Source organism: Thermobia domestica, chromosome 16 (assembly GCF_964235325.1).
Source record: "Thermobia domestica chromosome 16, izTheDome1.hap1.1, whole genome shotgun sequence".
Classification (NCBI taxonomy): domain Eukaryota; kingdom Metazoa; phylum Arthropoda; class Insecta; order Zygentoma; family Lepismatidae; genus Thermobia; species Thermobia domestica.
In genome coordinates this window covers 122,571,475-122,593,678 of record NC_137469.1, presented here as the reverse complement: position 1 = coordinate 122,593,678, position 22,204 = coordinate 122,571,475, and the positions used below count along the sequence as shown (strand labels likewise).

General features: G+C 36.4%; 1 protein-coding gene across 1 annotated transcript in view; it reads right to left on the bottom strand.

The window, feature by feature from the left end:
• Positions 1 to 22,204, bottom strand: part of LOC145673387 (lysosomal alpha-glucosidase-like) — a 137,222-nt gene that overhangs the window by 51,394 nt on the left and 63,624 nt on the right. The window contains exons 6-9 of the mRNA XM_081743045.1: positions 11,152 to 11,260; positions 7,507 to 7,754; positions 2,151 to 2,311; positions 1,132 to 1,309 (exon numbers count right to left, since the gene is read on the bottom strand). Of these exons, the coding sequence (XP_081599171.1) occupies positions 1,132 to 1,309; positions 2,151 to 2,311; positions 7,507 to 7,754; positions 11,152 to 11,260 (696 nt within the window). The remainder of the gene's footprint in view (positions 1 to 1,131; positions 1,310 to 2,150; positions 2,312 to 7,506; positions 7,755 to 11,151; positions 11,261 to 22,204) is intronic.

Below are 22,204 nucleotides of genomic sequence, written 5' to 3'. Positions count from 1 at the left end.
ATGTTTAACATGAGAAACCACGGTGCTGATGTACAATATGTCCACAGGTTAAAACTACGGTATAGGGGTGCAAAACGAAAGTTAGCACCGTGGCGCATTTCAATTTCAAAAAGTCGTTGCAAATTAAGAAAATTAAGCAGCATCTACACACAATGTGGACAATAATTCGTAAATTCTGCTTGTAATCCTGGAAGCAAAATAAATGGGAAATGTACTTATAAAATAATTTCGTTTCGGTGTTACATAATTAATATAACTTAATCAACCGGTTTACATGTATTTGATGACGACTATGCTATTAATTATAATTTTTCAATAAATCAATAAATAAAATTAAAAATCAATATATATATATATATATATATATATATATATATATATATATATATATATATATATATATATATATATATATATATATCTTTTCGTGTTATACGTAAATAAATTTTATAATACACTGAAAAAGTTATTTTCGCATTTTTACTAAAGCAATATGTTTTGTAATGCAAATATTTTGTTTGAATTTTTAAAATTATTATTAGTATTTCATACAAAAGTTACCATGGTTACTGCATAGACATAAAATTAGTGTTTTTTTTATTTATATAAAAGACCGTTGCTTTGTATGCAAAAAGTCGCCGGCAAAATGTTTAAATTGATAGATTCACTTAGAGGTCGTCCTGCAGAACTCATTCAGTAGATCGTATGAAAGTTTTAAAGCCTACCCAATAAATTAAATAATTGTGGTTAGAACGTGCTAAAGAAACACCTTCATGGAAAAAGTTCAGTTGTTGTAAAGCAATGCGGTGCTTGTTTCTTGAATTTTGTACGAAAATGTCTCTATACTATTACGGGAGACCCTATTCATGCAAATTTCTCCACAAAATATCACGCACTACTTTCGTTGCCTCTAGCGTCTTTTATGTAAATTACCATCGCATACTATAAAACTTACAACCTTCCTTCCTTCTTTCCAACCAATTTTCCTTTTATATGCCATTCCAGTACAAAATAAATTCGCGATATTTTCGCGCCATTTTTTTAATTGACCTGTATAAATTTGTACTCTAAATAAATAAATAGACAAAGTCAGAAATTATAGATTATGAAGCTCTTATGTCTTTCACTTACATTGTCTGTCGGCGGAGCTTCATCTCTAGCAAACATCGGCCACGTCACTCCGTCAAGCTCCCTTCTGAAGGTAGGATGAGAGTTTTCCCCTAGTCCATAAATGTTCTCGGATGGAAGTCTTGTACTAATTGTAAGAAGCTGATTGGCAAACGTTAAACCACCAATTCCTGTGTCGAATCTACAAAATATATATGTATCACATAAGGGCAAAGTGTAAATTTCTTTGTGTAATTACTATGTAATTCACAGTGTAACTACTTTAAATCCATTATTTTAGTCTGAAATTATCGACCCAAATATAGAAAATTATTAATTATTAAATTTCTACACAGATAAGTCAGAATATGGTTTCTTTAATTTCTAATGACAAGTTCTCCGTATCTTGGAATAAATTCATTATACCTCAAACATTATATTGTTAATAAATACAAATGTTGAGCTTGTAGAAACTCTTTTCGAAATTATTTCAGCAGTCGACCGATCCCTTCGTCAGTCAAACGTCGAGAAAATGTAGTTGGCGTTGATGAATTTACGTAACACAAGACGGCTTTTTCTGAGATAAAATTATTTTTACGTTCAACTCACGAAGAGAGTAATGTACTCCTGAAATATTTTCAAACATAATTTCTGCAGAGATTGAACCAGTGAATACGTTATTTATTTACTAGAACCTCTCCCAAACACACTGTATTATATTGTATTTGAGCTTTAACTTTTTAATAAAGGCTTACTTAGATGTTCTGCTTTCGTTTTTCGTCTCACATGGATGCTTTTGTACATTTCATTTAGCTTCACATAAAGGTAATAAGTGTAAGAAAAGTAATTACTGGTCTTGTTTCCATTATTTATTCTTTTAGTGTTAATTTATTCTGTCTCTGACTAAAATCCGCTTATACCTATCGTCTGCACTACTGAAGATGTCTATTACATTACAATTGAAAATTTTGTTTTGATACCAATCTTTGGCAGTAGTTAAACTTAATTTCTAATAACCTATATCAAAATTGACCACTACTTACAAGACTGCCCCTGTTTCCTCACGGACAACTTGTACACTGAATGCTGAACCGTTTCCATTAGGCACTTGTACTGAATAAAGAGGGTTGGTTGGTCTCGAGTTGGAATTTGGAAGATTCAAATCGATTGGAACTTCATATCTTGCTTCATTTGGATCGTAGAACTGAAAAGTATGAAATAATGGATTATTTTCATGCATCGATCACTTTAAATTTTGAAATGTTATTGTATTATTATTATTATTTTCCTTATGAATAAAAAGTAGTAAGGACTTCTAAGTACGACGATTTTACACTTAAAGAAAATTTTACATTTTATTGGAACGTTTGTAGGATAAAGAAATAAAGGTATTGCAGTTACTTGTGTAGGAAAAATTATGATTTCTAAAGTTCAGTATAAGATAAATATTTCCTCTATTGATAGATGAAATCTTTATTCATCTCGTATGAATTCGATGCTGAAAAAATTCGAAGAAATTTATATACTGGAAAAGTGCAAATGTTCAGCTACAAAAATCCACAATCAGTTTCATACGGTGTATTCAGACCGTAACTAACCTGAGCAATATTAAGGCGTAAGTGAAGCCTTTTATAAATGAATGAACGTAAACAACCATAACAACATGAAGTGCCCAATCCTTTCGTAGCCAATACAGGGAGGAGTACATTAACAACTTCATTCACAGGAACTATCGTATTTTTCTCGTCATGATATTTTTTTAACTAAATATGAATTTAAGCTGCTCTAAATTGTACGTAATTACAGGTTATGAATACCCTAGGAGACCCATCGCGTTCCTCCAGCTACTTGGAAACCTCTTTTCTTGAACCATGACATAAACAAATTTTTCGGTGATTTATGATAAATAGAATGCGTAAAAACTCATAGTTTAACAATAACTTCCATTTGTGCCCAAACTTTTACGCTATCCGCAGTACGCTATAGGTTAGGATCGTGCTTAATTAAAAATTCTAATCATTTAAATTTATCAAACCTATTTCTGAGGGTAAGTCGAAAATTATCCACAGTGTAGCTATAACTTTTTTACATTGCTCATACTTACCTCTGTCCTCGTTTATTTTATTGATATCCTGTTGTGGTCATGCTATGAAAGTTTGATCCTAATTCCTCCATTTATCTTTCTTTTGTTGCAGATAGATCATGACCGCTCCACTAGAAGTTTGCACCAAAGAGGAACAACGAGCAGTGATCCAGTTTTGTGGTCGGAAGGTGTATTAGTACCCGGCTATTTAAGGCGACCGCAAAGCGTATTTATTGCTCATGCGTACGCTTGCAATATGCTGACCATGTATTTAAATGTAGATGGCTAATCACAAACGCAAAAGCAATAAAAACGCGGAGAAAACGTCAGCTCGAGCGTATTTGGTGCATTTCGGAACAGACCGCCTGCTCTTTAAAAGATTTCAAAAGGAAGGAAAACAAATAAGACGTGTAGGCAAAGGGATTGTAGCAAGAAACAGCTGCTTGGAAGATGGTTTGTGCAGAGTATTGGAACTCTGCTGTTACACACCTGCACCTGGCATAAAGACCCGGAAACCCTGACTGGCTCACACTATGATTTACAGCTCTGGTGAAAGTAAAATTACTGAATAGCCACTTTGGCCGCGTTCGCTACAGGGGGTAACGCTTTCTCAAACAGCCTAAGACTTAGGGGCCGCAATCCATCAAAGACTTTCGGCACAATATGGCAATAGTGTCTTGCCGTAACGGAGTGTCTACGAATGGATTAAAACATTCAAAAATGGTCGCACAAGTGTGGAGCTGGACGATCATCTTTCCTTGTGCTTAACATTTGTGCGACCATTTTTGAATGTTTCAATCCATTCGTAGACACTCCTTTGCGGCGAGATACTGTTCCCGTATTGTACAAAAGTCTTTGATGGATTGCGGACCCTATTATACTTTCCGACCACAAAAACCGAGTCACTGCTGGTTGTTCATATTTGGTACAAACTTCTAATGGAGCGGTCATGATCTATCTGCAACAAAAGGAAGACAAATGGAGGAATTAGGATCCTACTTTCCTAGCATGACTACAACAGCATAACAACAAAATAAACGAGGACAGAGGTCAGTATGGACAATATAAGAAAAGTTATGGCTACATTGTGGATAATTTTTGACTTACCCTCGTATTTATGAGCTTATCCAGGAACCATCCCAAACTCCATGCCATACTAAAGGACTTATTACACACAGCAATCCCGCTGATGGTAACATTTAAGGTATTAGTGTCAGGGAGGCAAGTGATAGCGGACGTGGCTACATCTATTAACATGTATGTTTATTATTAGAGATTAGCGTGACACTCTAAGACGCTTGCCATTTATTTTAAGGAATTCTCATTATGCCCTTTGTCTTTCAACAATCAATATTACAAATCTCTTAGGCAAGGTTGCATGACATTTCAGGTTTGCGTGAAGCACGTATTGAAATGCTTTCCTTTTTCAGTTAGGGTTGCATGCTGAGTAATATACTTTTTTTTATTTATTTACCTGCTAAATTATACAGTGTGGTCCGAAAGTGAGCGTACCGCTAATTCTACTTCTTCGATGACAATGTTAATATATATTCTTACCTGGAGATGCTTAATGAGTGGTTGGTGCCTCAACTGGAAGAAAATTGTATCAAAGACACTGTTGCGATTCAACAGGATGCACCACCAGCGCACTTCGCGATTCATGTGCGCAATTACCTGAATCATAAGTTTCCTGGCCGCTGGATTTGAAGAGGTTGTGCATTTTCACCAACTCCCTTTGCCTGGTCTCCAAGAAGTTTCGATCTGACGACACCAACGTTACCTTCTGCTGTTTTCAAAAAAATGGCCCTGTAGTGGCCAAACAATCAGTGATTGGTGGTTATGTCTATTAAGACTTTTTCTCAGGAACACAATATCTACAACATATCACGGTTTCAAACAATTCCACTGAAATTCAATTTCCGTAAGGATTGTGCGGAGTCCTTTGTCATTTTGAAGGGGACCATTGTTCCCTGCGACCCTTTTCAGGTATAAACGACAAAATCCGCATTTCCTACTTTGAAGTCATCTTTGCATCGGCAGAGTTAAGTTTCTCTAATGTGGTCCTTTTAATCAAGGGGATCCTTTCTTGAAAAGTAACTCTTTGCCCTCCTTACCGCATTTTCCGAAAGAAAAAAAAATACGTGTCGATTTATTTTCGGTCTAGTATATATTTACCAAGTTTGAAGAAAATTGGATGACGAGAAACCGTTGTGAAGCTATCTCCTTTGCATTTTCACTTTTTGGACTTTACAGGTTTTTGCCCCAAAGTCTTCAATTCTTCCCCAAACTTACGATTTTCTTCCCAAGTATACCTTCTTGCATCCATTACCGTTCTGCTCCCCAAAAATTCCTTACTCCCCTAAATTCACCATTCTCCAGTTTGATTTCACCATTTTCAATAAATAAAAAGAATGTTCTCGCAAATAATTTCATGGGTACAAACCACGTCCTACATATTCCGACTGAGGGCACCCTTGTCTAGAGTAACCTGGGGGGGGGGGGGAGAATGCAACGGAGCGCGAAACTGAGTACATCACTTCCTGCATGTTCCGAAGTCAAGAAATCAAGCCTTACTTCCACATTGTGCATGGGTGACCTCCATCTACCCCGAAATGAAGCACCTTTTACCTTTACGTCTATTGTAATATGAAGGTTAATACCATAATCACATTATTTTATTCCTATCAGCAGAGAAGACAAATGTAGTAATGGAAAAGAAAAATGTTTTGGAAACCATAAATATATGAGTGTTCCGGAACTAAACTGACAAACTGTGAATTTGTGTTCAGGACCTTAATACAATAATAAAAAAAAAAAGTTATATGCAACTTTGTTCGGAAACGGTTAATTACGAAGATGGGGTCAAGGTAACCCATGGATTGGTCGTGGGGTGGCTACACTTAATAAATCACTAATTAAACGTTTCCGACCAAAGTAACAGATCACTGATTACTTGCGTTGAAATAATGAACACGTGTGCGAAGTCTGTCGGTTGTTTTATTCAGTGTAGCCACCCAACAACCAATTCCAATATTTACTTTAAGTTCACAGACAAAGGATATATCCTTTGTCTGTGCTTAAGTTGATCCCATCTCCGTAACTCGGCGTTCGTGACCAAAGTCGCAGATAAACTTCTCCTTGTATGGAAGTCCTAAGGACGTGTATGAAATTTAACGGTTTATTACCAAAACACACTGCATAAAAGGAAACAGATTTTTTCTCTCTAGTGCAAACATTTCTCCTCGCTATGGCCTTTCCTGCCAAATGATTTTTCTCTTTCCTTTGAAATGGGCTAGAATTTTAATGATTTCATTTTAAATATTTCTTCTTAAATGTAGTCAAGACCGAGCATAAAAAAGGGAGTATTAAATACTTGGAGAGTTGGAGTAGTTCTGTATTTTGTTCAATTTACATTGATTGTTAAATGTTACTTGTATATGGTTGTTGAGTTCAATATTTAATTAAAAATAATAAGTACGTATATTTCTTTACATACTTCTTGTCTTTCAACCTCATAATTAGATTTCATAGAGAACTCGCATACTTTTGGAATTTTCGAGACGTTAAGATTTAAATGTCTGTTGTAAATTATTTTCAGAATAGGATCAGTTAAATGATGCTTTTGGTAAATTAGCCAATATTATCTGTTTTTAAAAAATCCGAACAAAATTTTTGCTGATTACCATCTTACGTAAGTGACTCAACGTAGCGCAGTCGTTAACGCTTTCACATTTGGTGGGAGCGGTCCCGGGTTCGAATCCCGTTGGGATCATTCGGTCGAAAAAAGTGTAAAAGCTTTTTCTCGCCAGCCATCCTGATTGAGGTTTTGCTGGGTTTTCCTCATTCACACCAGGCAGTGTGGTACCTAACGTATAGGTCCGAGGCCGCTTCCTTCCTTCCTTCCCCACAGGCTCGTATCCAGGGGGGTCTAGGGGAAAGACCCCCTAAATTTTTGCTGCTCCCCCTAAAATTTTGACGGTAAGCTTGCAAATGAACTATAATATGGTTGAATTGCCCCTCCCCTACATTTTTGGACTGGCTACCGGCCTGCTTCCCCAGTCCTTTCTTCATTTCTTTTCCTTAGATAGTGTGATCGCCGAGGAACATCACCCCTCATACGTGACGGGCTAACGTGGCCATAGATGCCGAAAGCCCAGAAATTCAAACCCTAATCTTATCTTACGTAAAATTTGGGGTGATATTTTGTGATCCTGACCAGTGAATGTGTTTCTCCACATTATTTATCATAAACATGAACGTTACACTCAACAAACAGCAACTAAGAACTTATTTCAAAATAGAAATGCTGAACTAACCCTTAATCGCACTAAATTATTATTGTAGCTTATAACTTCGAACACAATATCTTGAATGTCATCTCCATAGAGGCTGGGACCAAGTTTGCTCAACGGAACTCTTAAACCAAGTTCCGTGTTTTCCACATCACCATTAACAATATAGCCATATTCGTCAATTGGTGGCAAAGAACATGTCCCTGAGGTAGCGTCCCAAACGCACGCATCAAGACAGGCAGATTCGCTGATACTTCCGTCACTTTCTCGAACTGAAAAAAAAATGAAAAAAACATTATACAATTGTCAGCAGAACTTCTTCCATCCAACGGAGCAATTTAATTAGAGATTATTGTCAGTTTAAGGCAAAGATAGGTAACGAACAATTAAGAAAATATTTTCTAAATCTTAATTTTCAAGTTGTCTTTAGTAATAACAAGGCAGTTTTATTGTGAGTTTGCGAATAGCTTATAAGCAAAAACAAAGCACTTGTAAAATCTAAACTATACGGTATATAAAACTACATGAGCTGACATAAATTAATGGGGTACCGGTACTTCCGGTTGACATGGAAAGTTGAAATTTGGCATGATTGTAGCTTTCCGAGACTAACCTACAGGAAAATTGCCAAAAGTGAATATTTTTTAGTTTTTATGGGGTCTAAAGGGAGGATGAAGAGATTCCCATGTTATTTAAATGGGCGTTTTCTTGGGATACAAAATCTTATGTTTTAGATACTTGAAATAGGAAAAAACTTGAAATTTGGTACAATTATGGATTTAAGAGGTGCGAGGCCGTAGGCCGAGTAAACGTGAGGGTTAGGGGGTGAAGACCCCAGCTGTGCCAAATTCAGGAAATGTAATTAAAGAGCAAATGCATAAAATTCACTCTTGATGGAAAGGCTGATACCTAAGAGATGCGAGGCCGTAGGCCGAGCAAACGCGGGGTCTAGGGCGGAGCCCCCAGCTAACCAAAGGCTAGTATCAATATAAAACCTAATACAATAGGCTACGAAATAAAATAATGGCAATAATAATGAATTATATTCTATGTTAATTGTCAACAGAGCATATTAGGGTTAGACTCTTGTCAGAATATTAAAGTGTACAAATTTCTAAATTTCAAAAAAATTTTAAAATCAATGGTGAAGTAGAAATAGTCAATGTTCTAAAATACCATTTTCAAAATAATGTAATGAAAGTTTCATTTAAGATTAGTTGAACTTCTGACATTTTTCATCCCCACTTAACTAAAACATATCACTTTGTTGTCATATTGGTTAAAATTACTGGAGATAAATAAATAATAATATTAAAGGTTGGCAGATAATTCCTTCCCTTAAAGGTAGTACATTTGATAATCTATGCGACAAACACTCTCTGAAGTTATATATGTACATATATCCTTATCGATCGATTCCTATCTCTATAATTTAATACTATTATACTTACATTTTCGAAACAATATTCGCAACAATTTGCTAACACCACCATCAATGAATTTCCTTCTTTCAAACAAAGTTTGAAGTCGCTAATAACTAAGCCAATATTTATAATTATTGGAATAACATTTTTTTAATTTCCTAAGGCAATAGCCTAACTCTTGTAATAATAATAATAATATAACATGATTTAATAATAATAATTGCATAGGGTACAGTATGCTGTTTGTTTACTTAATTAGATATTTCTTCAAATCACTCGTCACTTAATGTTATATGATTAGTGATTGGTTTTCGGACAAACTAGGCTTATATATTTACATTGGTTAAGTGATATGCACAGTTAGCAAGCCGAGATAAAGCACTACTATGTCATCAGAAGAAATTTCCTGAGTGACTGAAAAACACGTAAAACATGAGCAGCATAGGCAGATAACTAACCAAGTTTCTTTTGTAACTAACTAAATAAAACTTCTTGAGCCTTATGCAGAGTCGTTCTGATGCGTGATTAGTGACATACTAAAGAGTTTGACTAACATATGTTTCCTGCAGTAGTAGGGCCTTTAGTATGACACTAATTATACGTCAAAACGACTCTGCATAAGGCGGCTTATGTTTTATCCGTGCGTTATTTTATTTGAACTGATGGTTTTAGTGGCTTAATTTTGTTTCTATAGGTTGAAGATACTAAGAAACAATGTGAGTAGCACCAGAATTGATAGAGAAATAAAAGCTGCGAAAGGTGGTGGAGTATCTAATAGCATGGAAACCTATTTTGGAGGTTCTGATGTTTAATAGTTGATGGGTGTTCAGCCGAAAATATACAAGCTAGATGTACAGCATAAGACAACTAAATGAAAGAACTGAAAGAAATGGCTCGAATAGTTAGTTCCTCAATCTCATTATGAGGGACTCGTTATAAGACGGAGGGCAGTCTGAATGTTTTAAATTGAGTTTGAATTATGAAAGTAACTGGAGTGTTAGGGAAAAGGTTTTAAGGCAGAAAAGGAAGTACATATACAGGGTGTCTAATAAAATTCCAAAATGAAATTTCGTGACTTTTTCATGACCTTTTATTTACCAAATCATAAAATTTCGTAACATTCTCAAAAGGGAATTTAGGTGCGAATTAGGCCGAATTTTCATGCATGCGAAGAAATCGTGCTTTGCTAGCGATTTGGTAGCGTCTAAAACCGACCAGACATTTTTGGTGGTGAAGTTTGATATTTTATAGAACAAAACTTTTCAGTCTATACTTATATTTGTACAGATAGAAAAAATCGTGATCCAAAAGCTAAATTTCGTGACTTTTTGTTGACTTCATGACCGTTTTCTGATTTCGTGAATTTTTAGTGATATTCGTGACTTTCGTGACCGATAGACTTCCTGATATAGTGCTTATTGATTTAGATTAATGTTAACAAAATACAAACTCCAAAATTTTGGTGGAAATACTAAAAGAAAGTTGAAATGAAAAAGAAAAATCGAAGACTTGCAGAACTTAGATACAATCATACTCTCCTTTTTATTTGGACAAAACTTATATATACACTTAAAATATTTCTACAGCGCTGTTGTATAGCAGTCACCTAGATACAAATAGTTATTGTTATGTAATGATTGGAACGATAGTAAAAGTAATAAACGCGATTAGAGGAGTTGTGACAATCACATAGTATTACAAAGATTGTATTTATGGCAATGAAGATAGTAAAATTAAAATTAGTGTTATTATTTGTTAATAGAATTTCTGACTGAATATGGCTTTTAATCTAAACATTTAAGGCTGTCTTAAATCCGAATTATTTTAAATATTTATTAGAAATCTTTTGTTGGCAACATTTATTAGAGATCGGCCATATTTTTAATGTACGCACGGTCTCGAGTTCGTTCCCTGATGCGCCCCTCTGTTACAAATCAAACTAGTGAAGGATCCCACTTTAAATAGCCGCTACTATATAACCTCAGTGTTGAAAAGCAATGATGATTTTAGATGGTTTCGCCCGGGGTAACATTCAATATACGGGGATGAAGTAGTACTGCTAGAATACTGCTAACTCAACAGCATGAGCAGAGATATGCCTCGGAGGAATCTCGTATGTCAGAGTGGAAATTCATCTCGGGCTACACCCTAGAGTCATTAGTGTTCAAAAGGGGCTTAAAACTCTAATCAAACAATTATTACATTCTTATTATTACTAGCAGTTAATCCTGCTTTAGATACTTACGATTCCACGACACAGGACATTCAACTCTTTCTTCATCTTGCCCTGTTCTAAGATGCAACACAACGTCGTCTTTAGTCAACGGGATGTTCAAATCAAATCCTTGAAGAGTCTGCCAAGATGAAAGGAGCAAAAAATTGATTTCTGAAGATAAGGTATCTAAATTCTTTTTCATGCGATGGATAAAAAGAAACTCTACTCCTATAAATATCTTAAAATAAGAATTTAAATTAATACGTGGGAGTATTTCTCAGTATTAGGAAGGTTAAGTAATTGAAATGTCGAATTCTCATTTCACTTGTTACCATTAGCATTAAAAAAGAATGTTAGATTTGGCTATCATGTGACCTTTGCTATCACCTTTACTTGCCTATCACGTAAGAAAATATTAACTTTATTACGTCACAAAATAGTCCACCAAATTCAATAATAATAATAATAATAATAATAATAATAATAATAATAATAATAATAATAATAATAATAATAATATAATAATAATAATAAATTGCAATCACAACGCTTAATTTTAATAAAGTTTAATATACAAAGTACTGACATGCTTTTTCTTGAGTGGTGGTTAATACAAGTGCTTTCTGTGAGGGATAACCCAGTGAGAGTACATACTTCAGATAAAAATTCAAGTGGTAGTTTAGATTCTACTTCAAACAGTACATAAGGCCATGGTAGCTCAGTGCCAGACCGTTTACCTCTGGGGTGTGGGATCCTTCCTTCCATCCTAGCTTCCGCCAAACCATTTGTAGTGGACAAACACCGTGTCCATTTTTCTCGGTTTCTTCCACTCCCTTGATTCCATCATTTTACTCACTATCATCAAACTTGTCTCCCCATGCCTCTAGCATTACTGTTGGACGTAAACTAGAAATTTCATTTCATTAGAATATATTCTGTACGGAGACAATTAGCCGCGATGTTGACGTCCCCATTAAAACTTAATCAATCAATCAATTGAATATTATGTTCCGCCTCGTATAGCTTCAGTGATGAAAAGGAACGTTAAATTTCAGTCAGTCAACTAACCAACCAATCAATATTCTCATATATTCAATATTTTATTGCCCTCCCCCATTACATCACAGTTTGCAATAAACGTAGGGCAAACTTAACCCTTTGGGGATCTTACGGTACAATTTGTACAATACGGGGTGTTTCATGGTACATTGCGTTATAACTCTCCTATTTGAGCTTTTTCGTCTGGTTTTTTTTTTTTTTTTTTTTTTTTTTTCAAGTCCAGAGGCATTGTAGAAGACATTACGTATGGTTTCACACCTTCCTGCGTCGAGACATAGGAGGTGATGACGTCATAAGTCTAAAATTTATATTTTCGTGTAATACTTTTTTTGGGGGGGGTATGTAAAGTATTTTTGGCGGGCTTATTTTTGCACGTAGAAGATTGAAATTTTGCACAAACATGCAGTCCACCGAGTAGTATTTACCAGATTATTTTTCAGATTTCTGCGTTAAAACAGGAGGAAATCCAGAGGGTCAAAAATTTGAAAAAAGGGATATTTTTACCCAAAAATCCCGTTTTTCCTCATTTTCCCGCCTTAGATACATGATGGAGACAAGTGAATGGTACCGCCTGAAAGGCAGTTTTATTCTGAAGGGAATGATGTGCGACACATGGCCTTAGGGTAATTAGGGAAGTGTCAGGGAATTTTTACCAAAATATACTTCTGTATAGGGGAATTTTGGACATTTTCGGTATTATTTTTGCGGGGTTATTTTTGCACGTAGAAGATTGAAATTGTGCACAAACATTCAGTCCACCGAGTAGTATTTACCAGATTTTTTCAGATCTCTGCGTTAAAACAGGGGGGTCCAGGGGGGCTAAAAGTTGAAAAAAGGATATTTAGACCCAAAAAATCCCATTTTTCCTCATTTTCCCGCCTTAGATACATGATGGAGACACGTGAGTCATACCGCCTGAAAGGCAGTTGTAAGCTGAAGAGAATGATGGGTGAAACATGACCCTAGAGTAATTAGGGATGTCTCAGGAATTTTTTTACCTGAGATCATGGTGTTTTACGGTAATTTGGGGCATGGTGGGAATTCCTGATAAAATTTCTCCCGCCTTTGGTATTCAAGATAGAAACTTGAAATTTGGCACACACATTCAGTATACCAAGTACTATTTATCAGATTTTTTATATGGCTACGTTCACACAGGGCCGCTCCAGAGGGGCCCAAAGTGCGAGAAAAAATTTCTCTCCGAAATTTTCCCTTTGATATCATTTTTCCCGCTCCTGGTATATTGTATGAGCATGCAAGTGGTATCATTTGAAAGCCAGCTCCATTGAAGAGAATGAGGTATGAACCATGATCCTAGGATAAATAGTGACAATGCAGTAGCTGCTTGACTGAAAGTCTAAAAAATAGTCCAAAAACCCAAGATCTCTTAATGGTTAACGCTTCATAAAACAGTAATTGGTATTATATATTGATTTTATGAATTTGCAATATGTTATCGGTAATGTAAATTTGATGTTAAGCGATCCTCCGAATCATTTTTCTTACAGAGTTACTACTACAACTTTTAATTACTTTTTTTTTAGTTGTGATAGCAAATTTTACGAAAACTGAGATTGAATAAATTTCCAGATGTATTGCAATGTTAGTGTTAAAAGAAAATCACCAAATAACAATACTTTACCCAATCGTTGTTAAAAACTATAGAGTCAAGTCTGAAGCGTTAAAAATTTAAGACAATATGGCCTTGTGTCTATCTTGAATAAAGAAAAACACAGCTTTCTTACAAGGCTGGCTAGAATATTTATTATAAAAAAATTAACTAGAAAAGTAACAGTTTCGGAAGTATAGCACTTCCTTCCTCAGACTACACTCTACAACTGAAATCAGAAATAAAATTATATACAATAAAGAAAGGAGATCATTAGTTCTTTCCACCAATCAGGAATCACTACGCATTAAAAGTTCACTTTTCGTTTAATAGCACTACCTCTTCCCCGGAGGCGAGCGTAACTGACTTTCACCTGGCAAAAACTATGAGTCAAAACATAACAAACAACTATGAACTGATAATAGCCGGGAACAGCTTGCTAACAATAAAATTCGTGAAAACAAAACCTTGGAAACACCTGCTTGAAATAAAAAGCTAAACAAATTTGAAGAAGACCTAAGTATATTTGTCAGGGAGTAGACAATGGAGGGCCTACGGCGTTGGAAAGAAAGCTTCAGGGAGAAAGAGCGGAAGAGGCTGAATGAGAAAGGAAGAAGGCTAGGATGGAAGGAAGAAGAAAGGAGTGATTTCAAGAAGAAGAAAGTAGTTATTGGGGAGGGTGAGATTACGAAAGAAGAGTTTTTAAGCCTAGGATACAAATTTAAGGTGGCCAATTGTAAGACGGACATAGAAAAATTTGGTTTATGGGGCGGAGGAAGCTTTGCAACAGATAAAAGATAAAGAGAACTTGAAGGTGGAAGGTGGAAAGAAGTAAGAAGAAAAATAGTTAAATTAGTGAAAAACGTCCCGAGAAAGAAGAAATGTAATCTTTATGAAAACGAATTAATAGGTTTAAGAAGAATTAAGAACAGGAAAGATATACTGGTGGAACAAGCGGATAGGGAGGTGTAGTAGTGCTTATGGAAAAAGGATGGTATGAAGAGAAGCTTCGGCAGTTGAATGATAGTACATACGAGGACGTAGAGGAAGCAGGAAAAGACGAAGAGGAGAAGATAAGAAGGCAGGTGATAGAAGAAGGTAAGAAGAAAGGATTCTCAAAGTTTCTTAATCGTGAAGGAAGGATACCAAAGATGAAAGGTTTTCTTAAAATTCATAAGAAGGAAGTAAACCTGAGACCTATGTTAGACTGTAGGGGTAATGTCATGGGAGCCTTGGAGAAAAAGGTGAAAAAGATTGCGGAAGATCTGAGAGAAGATTAGGATAGCAAGAGGGTAGTTAGTTCAGCAGAAGTGAAAAAATTGATCCAGGGTTTAGGGACTAGAAACGAAAGAACTGTCATGTTTAGTGTGGACGTAAAAAGTATGTTCCCCAGCCTCAAGAGAGAAGAAATTCTCAGAGTAGTGAACAGTGTGATGAAGGACAGGAAAATTGAAAACTGGGATAAGGATAGAATGAAGAAAGCTTTAAGTTTTTTATGGGACAATAGTTTCTGCAAGATAAGCGACAGGATAGTGAAAATGAAAGATGGGTTAAGAATTGGTTCGTGTATAAGCCCAGTGATAGAGGATTTAGTAATGAATGAATGGGAGAAGATCGTGATGGAAAAGGGTTGTGATAAATTACTAGTATTTTGTAGGTACGTGGATGATTGTTTTGGAGTATGGAAAGGCACTAGAAGGCAATTAGAGAGCTTTATTAGAGAATTGAATGATGAAAGGAAGGTTATTATTTTAGAGAGGAAAATAGGAGAAGATGGTGTGTTAAATTTTTTAGATATGAAAGTAACGATAACAAGGGAAAGCAATTTTGTAACGTCGTGCTTCCAAAAAGACTGTGCAGCAGGCGTATACTGCAATAAGAGAAGTGATGTTGATGAGGGAACAAAGCTGAATTTCTTTAGGAATATGGAAGAGAGGATTAGGATGATAAATATGGACGAAAACCAAAAGGAGAAAGATATTGAAAGGCTATGGGAAAGCTAAAAGGGAAGTGTTACGGTGACGAGAATAGAAAAAAGAGTAGGAAGAGAAGGAAGAAAAGCGAGAGAGAAGAGGAAGAGAAAGAAGAGGACGAGAAGAAAGGATGGCATGGCATTGAAAGTGCAGGGGTGATCACAGAGAAAATCAGAAGAATTCTAAGGAGAGAAGGTATTAAGACTTGCAGGAAGGGCGGAATGAAGATACTGGATATCATTAGAAAAATGAAGATGAAAGCGTCGGCGGATTCGTGTAAAAGGGGGGTTATATATGAGGTGCCGTGTGGGATGTGCGATATGGTGTATGTAGGGGAAACCAAAAAGAGGATGCAAGAACGTTTAAAGCAACATAAAGATGATGTCAGATTGAAGAGAGACACTAATGCTATTTTCAATCACGTCAGTGAACCCGGAATGAAGTGAACCGGGAAGGAGCAACGGTAGTGTAGTATGAGTAGAAACAACTGGTTAGGAAGTGGAAAGAAGCTAAGAGGATAAAAGAGGTAGCCGATAAAGCTATGAACTGGAATAGTGATTATAAAATTAATGAAGAGTGGGAGGATATTTTGAAAAAGGAAGAATAGAGTGGATTCTGAGTTTAACGTCCCGTTTAGCAGCGAGGCTATATGAGACGTGGACCTACTGATTAACGTGGAATCCGAACCACATGAGCTCCCGCCGGGAATCGAACCCGGGACACCCACACCAAAGCCGCGTACGCTAACCGCTTAGCCACGAAGGAGCTCAAAGGAAGAATAGAGAAAGAAGAGTGGCAAAATATAAGGACACTATAATGTTTATTTGATTCATGTATTCTTTTATATATCTTTATTTATTTATGTTGTTAATTACTTGTTTTTATGTTTTCATTATTTATTTAGGTTTCCTGCATTTTGGTTAATGTTTCTACAAGGTCTCAAGCTTTATAATTTTTGAATTTGTTTAGCTCTTTATTTCAAACAGGTGTTTCCAAGGTCTTATTTTCACGAATTTTATTGTTAGAAAGCTGTTCCGGCTATTATCAGTTCATAGTTGTTTGTTATGTTTTGGCTCATCGTTTTTGCCAGGCAGTGTTGCCACACTTGGTACAATTGTACCAAATTCAGCCCTTTTTGTCATTCATCGGCCCGTTGGTACCACGCTGGCATTTTCAGCCCCTTTTGTGAAAAAGTTGGTACAATTCTACCCAATCCAGCACTATTTAACAAATACTTGTAATTTTCAAGTGTCAGTTACACTTTTCCTACATCTCACGTTACTCATTATGTGTGTTGGACTCTTAAAAAATTGTATTGAACATTCATTTCTGTGACGTTGCACCGCATAACGCTATGAACGTTGTGTAGAATATTCGTAATTCGAACTATACCGGGAAACAAATGACGCTAGATGGGCGCATACGCGCCGCGCATGAAGAAGACGAGAAAGAAGCAGTGTTGTAGAAATTTTAGTGGTCCTATTTGGATATTTTTTAAAAAATAATTTTTAAAAAGAGCACTTTCTTCATTCAAACTATTGGGAAAAAGAGGAGTGTTATAGAACTTTACCTCTTATAGTTTAATGTTACAAAGCCATATATTATACTCAAGGGTAAAAGTGGATCTAAAATGGTAGGGGGACGCATGACGTCATGCTGTCCTCCGTTCCTATCTTTGCCCATTGTAATTATTTTTTAGAAGTGGGGGATGCCATAGATATCTTCTGGAAGTGGGGAGACGGCGTCCCTCCGCGTTTCGCCACACTTTTACCCCGATAGCATAAAATAATGAATTCAGCCCATTTTGTTTCAATTTGGTATTATTTTTCAGCCCACTCCAGAGCTAGGACTGTGGCAACACTGTTGCCAGGTGAAAGTCAGTTACGCTCGCCCCCGGAAGCAGGTAGTGCTATTAAAAGAAAAGTGAACTTTTAATGAGTAGTGATTCCTGATTGGTGGAAAGAACTAATGATCTCCTTTCTTTATTGTATATAATTCTATTTCTGATTTCAGTTCTAGAGTGTAGTCTGAGGAAGGAAGTGCTATACATCCGAAACTGTTACTTTTCTAGTTTATTTTTTTATAATAAGTATTCTAGCCAGCCTTGTAAGAAAGCTGTGTTTTTCTTTATAAAAACTTAAATACGAAAACATAGCTGATAATCTTAGACCTCATTTCGTAGCCTTAAGAAAATTTTCGAACGGTAACACAACGCAAATCATGCAACAAGCAATATAGTATGTTGACTACGCGAACTAAAGCGCAAATTTTGCGATACATAGACGGAAACCACTAACACTTGACATTGGGGCAAAGGCTTTTAATATATGGAAACCTTCGCCTTCCAATTTACCTCAGTTGAAAATCCTACAACAGCAAGACTTAGAACTTACTATGATTATGAATAATTCCAGAGCCGTACTGCACTGAGAAAAAAAATTGTAGGTGGCGTACTTAAAAAGATAGGTTACATGGGTAATTCCTGTAGTTTTTGGACTTAACGTACAGCAGACGTATAACTGAAAACGCATGTTTTATAATACTTTCTGTATAAGTGTTCCATCTATACGTACTTTCCATATGAAACAATATAGGCGGCCAGGATCTCACACACAAATGGACATATATAACATACAGCTGAGGAATGTAACATAAGTATATGCATGTGATATATGGAAAACTGCTAGATGTCAAACATCCTCCAACGGCATGACGTAACATCTAAGGGCAGTGGCTATGTAGCATACGGATAGCGTATGTTCCGTACCGTCTTTTGTAGTAAGCAAGAGGATAACGTATAGTTGTACAATATACCGCTGTCCGGAGAATTGATTTTTCTCAGTGTGGCCAGTCGGGATACCGGAAAATTTCCCGGTAGGCCCTGGACGGTAATTTCTTTAGTGGACCCTCCGCCCTTTATCGTAAGTAGCGGTATATGTACAAAAGGGCACACATCACGCACTTCTCACATACGGGAGTAACGGAACGGAGGATGATAATACGTCGAGTACCGGCAGTATAGTCAGTTAATCCATAACCAATATTGTTGACCCGTAAGCCTTTCACATTTTTTTAGTAATTCAACCCTTGAAAGAATACTGATTTCCCACCCTTCTTTATAACTTTGTTAATATTGAAGTATTCAGCTAAATTGAAATCTCAAATGATGCCATCACTTGAAACTAAATAATAATTTACATTTTATAACACTGTTGTTTTCTGCATAGAAAATATACATGCCGGATTAAGACCATTGGGGACCCTGGAACGGGAAAATACAACGGGACAACATCAAAAACTTCTATGATGGGCCCTCTCTCAACATCTTCAAAAGGGACCATGCTTTATATAGGAATGACTCATGTCATATATTTTTTTTAACTTTTATGATGAAAATGTTTTCAGTAATTTTTAAAATTTTTGGGGCCCCTTGGTCACGGAGTCCAGGGCAAAAAATGAAAACTCAACTCGATTTTTCTTTTCTTTTTTAAAAACAAAAAGAGAAAAATATTTATATCTTTAGAGGAAAATCACAGAAGCAATCACTGTTGTAGGTAAGTAGCTTGTTAAACGCTGTACAGTTTGTCTGTAAAGTCATGGTGCATTTTTGACCGGCCAGAGGTAAGCAACAGGAAAGAAGATAGAAATGTGAAATCTTCACCAAATAAAAGGAAAACTCTCGCAGTTTCCGTAGTGTGATGTGCAAGCGTGTGCACATACAGGTGATGACGCAACAACACGAACTGCGTAGTAGCCCATGCCCACGCCAGTCGACATGTGGACAGTACATAGGAAAGTTCGGGGTGTTCTGTGGGTTTCTAAATTCGCATCTGTGATCAAAGTGCAACGTGAATATCGTCGCGTGTACAACGAAACGCTACCAAATAGGAATAACATTACTTGGTGAGGTAAGCAGTTGAAAGATACCGGCAGTTTGTTGGACATTCTGGTAGGCCATTGCTAAGTGACGACTCTATAGGGGCCTTGCGGATAGCTACCTAAAAAGCTCCAAAAAGTCTTTGGTGCGTGTGTTGGATAATTACACCTAAGCATGACTACATTCATTAAGTGTTCAAGAAACGCCTATGTTTTTCGGGTTACAAAGTGCAGCTGATGTACGCTATCAAACCGGCGGATAAACCCAAACGATTCACGTTTCTTACAGATATGATTCGTGGGATCGGCAGTGCTGAACGATTTCTGCAGAAGATTGTGCTTAGCGTTGAAGCGACATTCCATGTCTGTGGACATGCTCATCACCATAACGTCCGAATATAGATTGCTGAAAATCTTCGTGCCGACGTTGAGTATGAACATAACGCCTCTAAATTGAACGTGTGGTGTGGCCTAATGCGTTATAAAGTGATAGGCCCATTTATATATGCGGAGCAGATTGTGACGGCAAACTACCTTGAAATGTTAGAATTGTATGCTGTACCACAATTTCCAGAAGGTGTCATCTTTCAACATGACGGCGCTCCTCCACAGTGCACCGACATTGTTCATGAGTTTCTGGATACAACATTCCTCAGCGGTGGATAGGCGGGGGGTTCTCTCAAGCAATGGCCACAACGATGCCCGGATCTGGAATCCTTAGACTTTTATATTTTGGGCTATATGAAGCAACATGTGTACAGTGAAAGTATCAACGACATTAATAATTTAAAACAAAGAATAACAGGCATCATTCACTCTGTTACACCAGACGTCCTTAACCGCATGTGGAAAGAACTTGAATATCGTTTAGATGTGTGTAGGGGAACAAATGGAAGCCACATCCAACTGCACTCAATACGTATGAAATTTGGAGAGTTTTCCTTTTATTTGGGGAAGATTTCACATTTCCATCTAGTTTAATTGATTTCTTGTGACCGGTCAAAAATGCACCATGACTTTACGGACACACTGTATTTTAAAAAGCATGTTAAGGGCCTTCTGCAGATGCAAATTGAAGTCGGCTTTCTTTCCGTTAATCCAAAAGTGTTTAAAGAAAATAAATGACGTTCATTCATTGAAACCATATTTTAAAATGATCTACCTACGTATGGCTTTTCCTAAGGACTGTGACTCAGTGTGAAATAAGTCCTTTGTGGGTTCATGGTCCTAGCTAGTGCGAAATAAGTACAATATACTATACATTTGCTTTGAATTGTGCGTACTGCCAGTATCAGAATTTTCTGATCCTTTTTTAATACGTATGTTAAATGGGCCTCTCCTACGTGTATTTCATTAATGTTATTATGTGAATGTATAAGTCAAATATTAGTAGGCTATAGTACTTACATTGAAAAAAAGTGGATTAGATCATAGATGTGTACAAACAGCTGTTATAAAGTAGATTACACAGAAGAACATATTTTTTAAAAACTGAGGAATATACATTTTGATGTCATTGATAATATAGATTTTTTTCAGTTATGATTTATTTTAAAATTTTTGATACTTTGTATATAGGAGATTAATGGAGGCATCTTTTGCGAGGTTTGTGATTACACCAATTCCACCTCGCTTATATGAAAGTTGGGAGCGAGACAAATTCTCTGCAAGGATTCATACTGTGTGCACACTTTCAGGTTGTGTTGCTTCTGGAGATGATACAACAACATCAGAATATCACTCATTCTATCATCTTTACAAAGTCAGGAATTACTGTTAATACAGGACAATAGAGAAGTGTTGCCATTGTATAAATTATAAACTACTTTTAATGCTTCATATATGTGTTTGTATATGCACCAGGGGCACGTATGAGGGTTTCATGGTACAGGTTCGCAATTTTTTTAAAGGGGGAAATCTGAAGTATTGGAAGTTATGCAGATGATTGTACATTTGCAAGAGAAGAATGGGAGATTAGGCATTACGTCAGATCAATCAGTGTGAAGGGAGAAATTACTGCCTAAGAAAAAAGTTTTAAATCTACATTTTAAGACTTTTCAGCATACTTGATCCGAGTGACACTCCCGGACTCCATTTTATTGTCGGGAGACGGGGGAAGTACTATGTACATATGAGTGGGCCCTCTAGAAAGTACTTTCCCGGTGGGCCCCTGGGTTGCAGTACGGGCCTGAATAATTCCATATATAAATACAGAAAGACTCTGATTAACGAGCTTTCAATTATTGCGATTCTTCATTTATCACTTTTTTTTTAATTTGCTAAATCGTCAATTATCGCGGAGGCAAGATATAGCAAATTATATATGGAATTAGAATTACATTTAGTTCCAGTCTCCACTCTCTAAATAGCACTTCGTTTTCATCGGACATCGTCTGCTCAACACTCACGTGTAACTGTTTCCTTTGCCTGAAGTGCATAAGGATATTTGTTTGTACTTATCGCGCCTTTGGCGTTGGAGACACGAATTTGGTTTCCGGAAGGAACTCATGCAGTTCGGATGCCAGTTAAGCTCTAAGGCTACGTCTTAGATAGCCTTCCTGTTGTA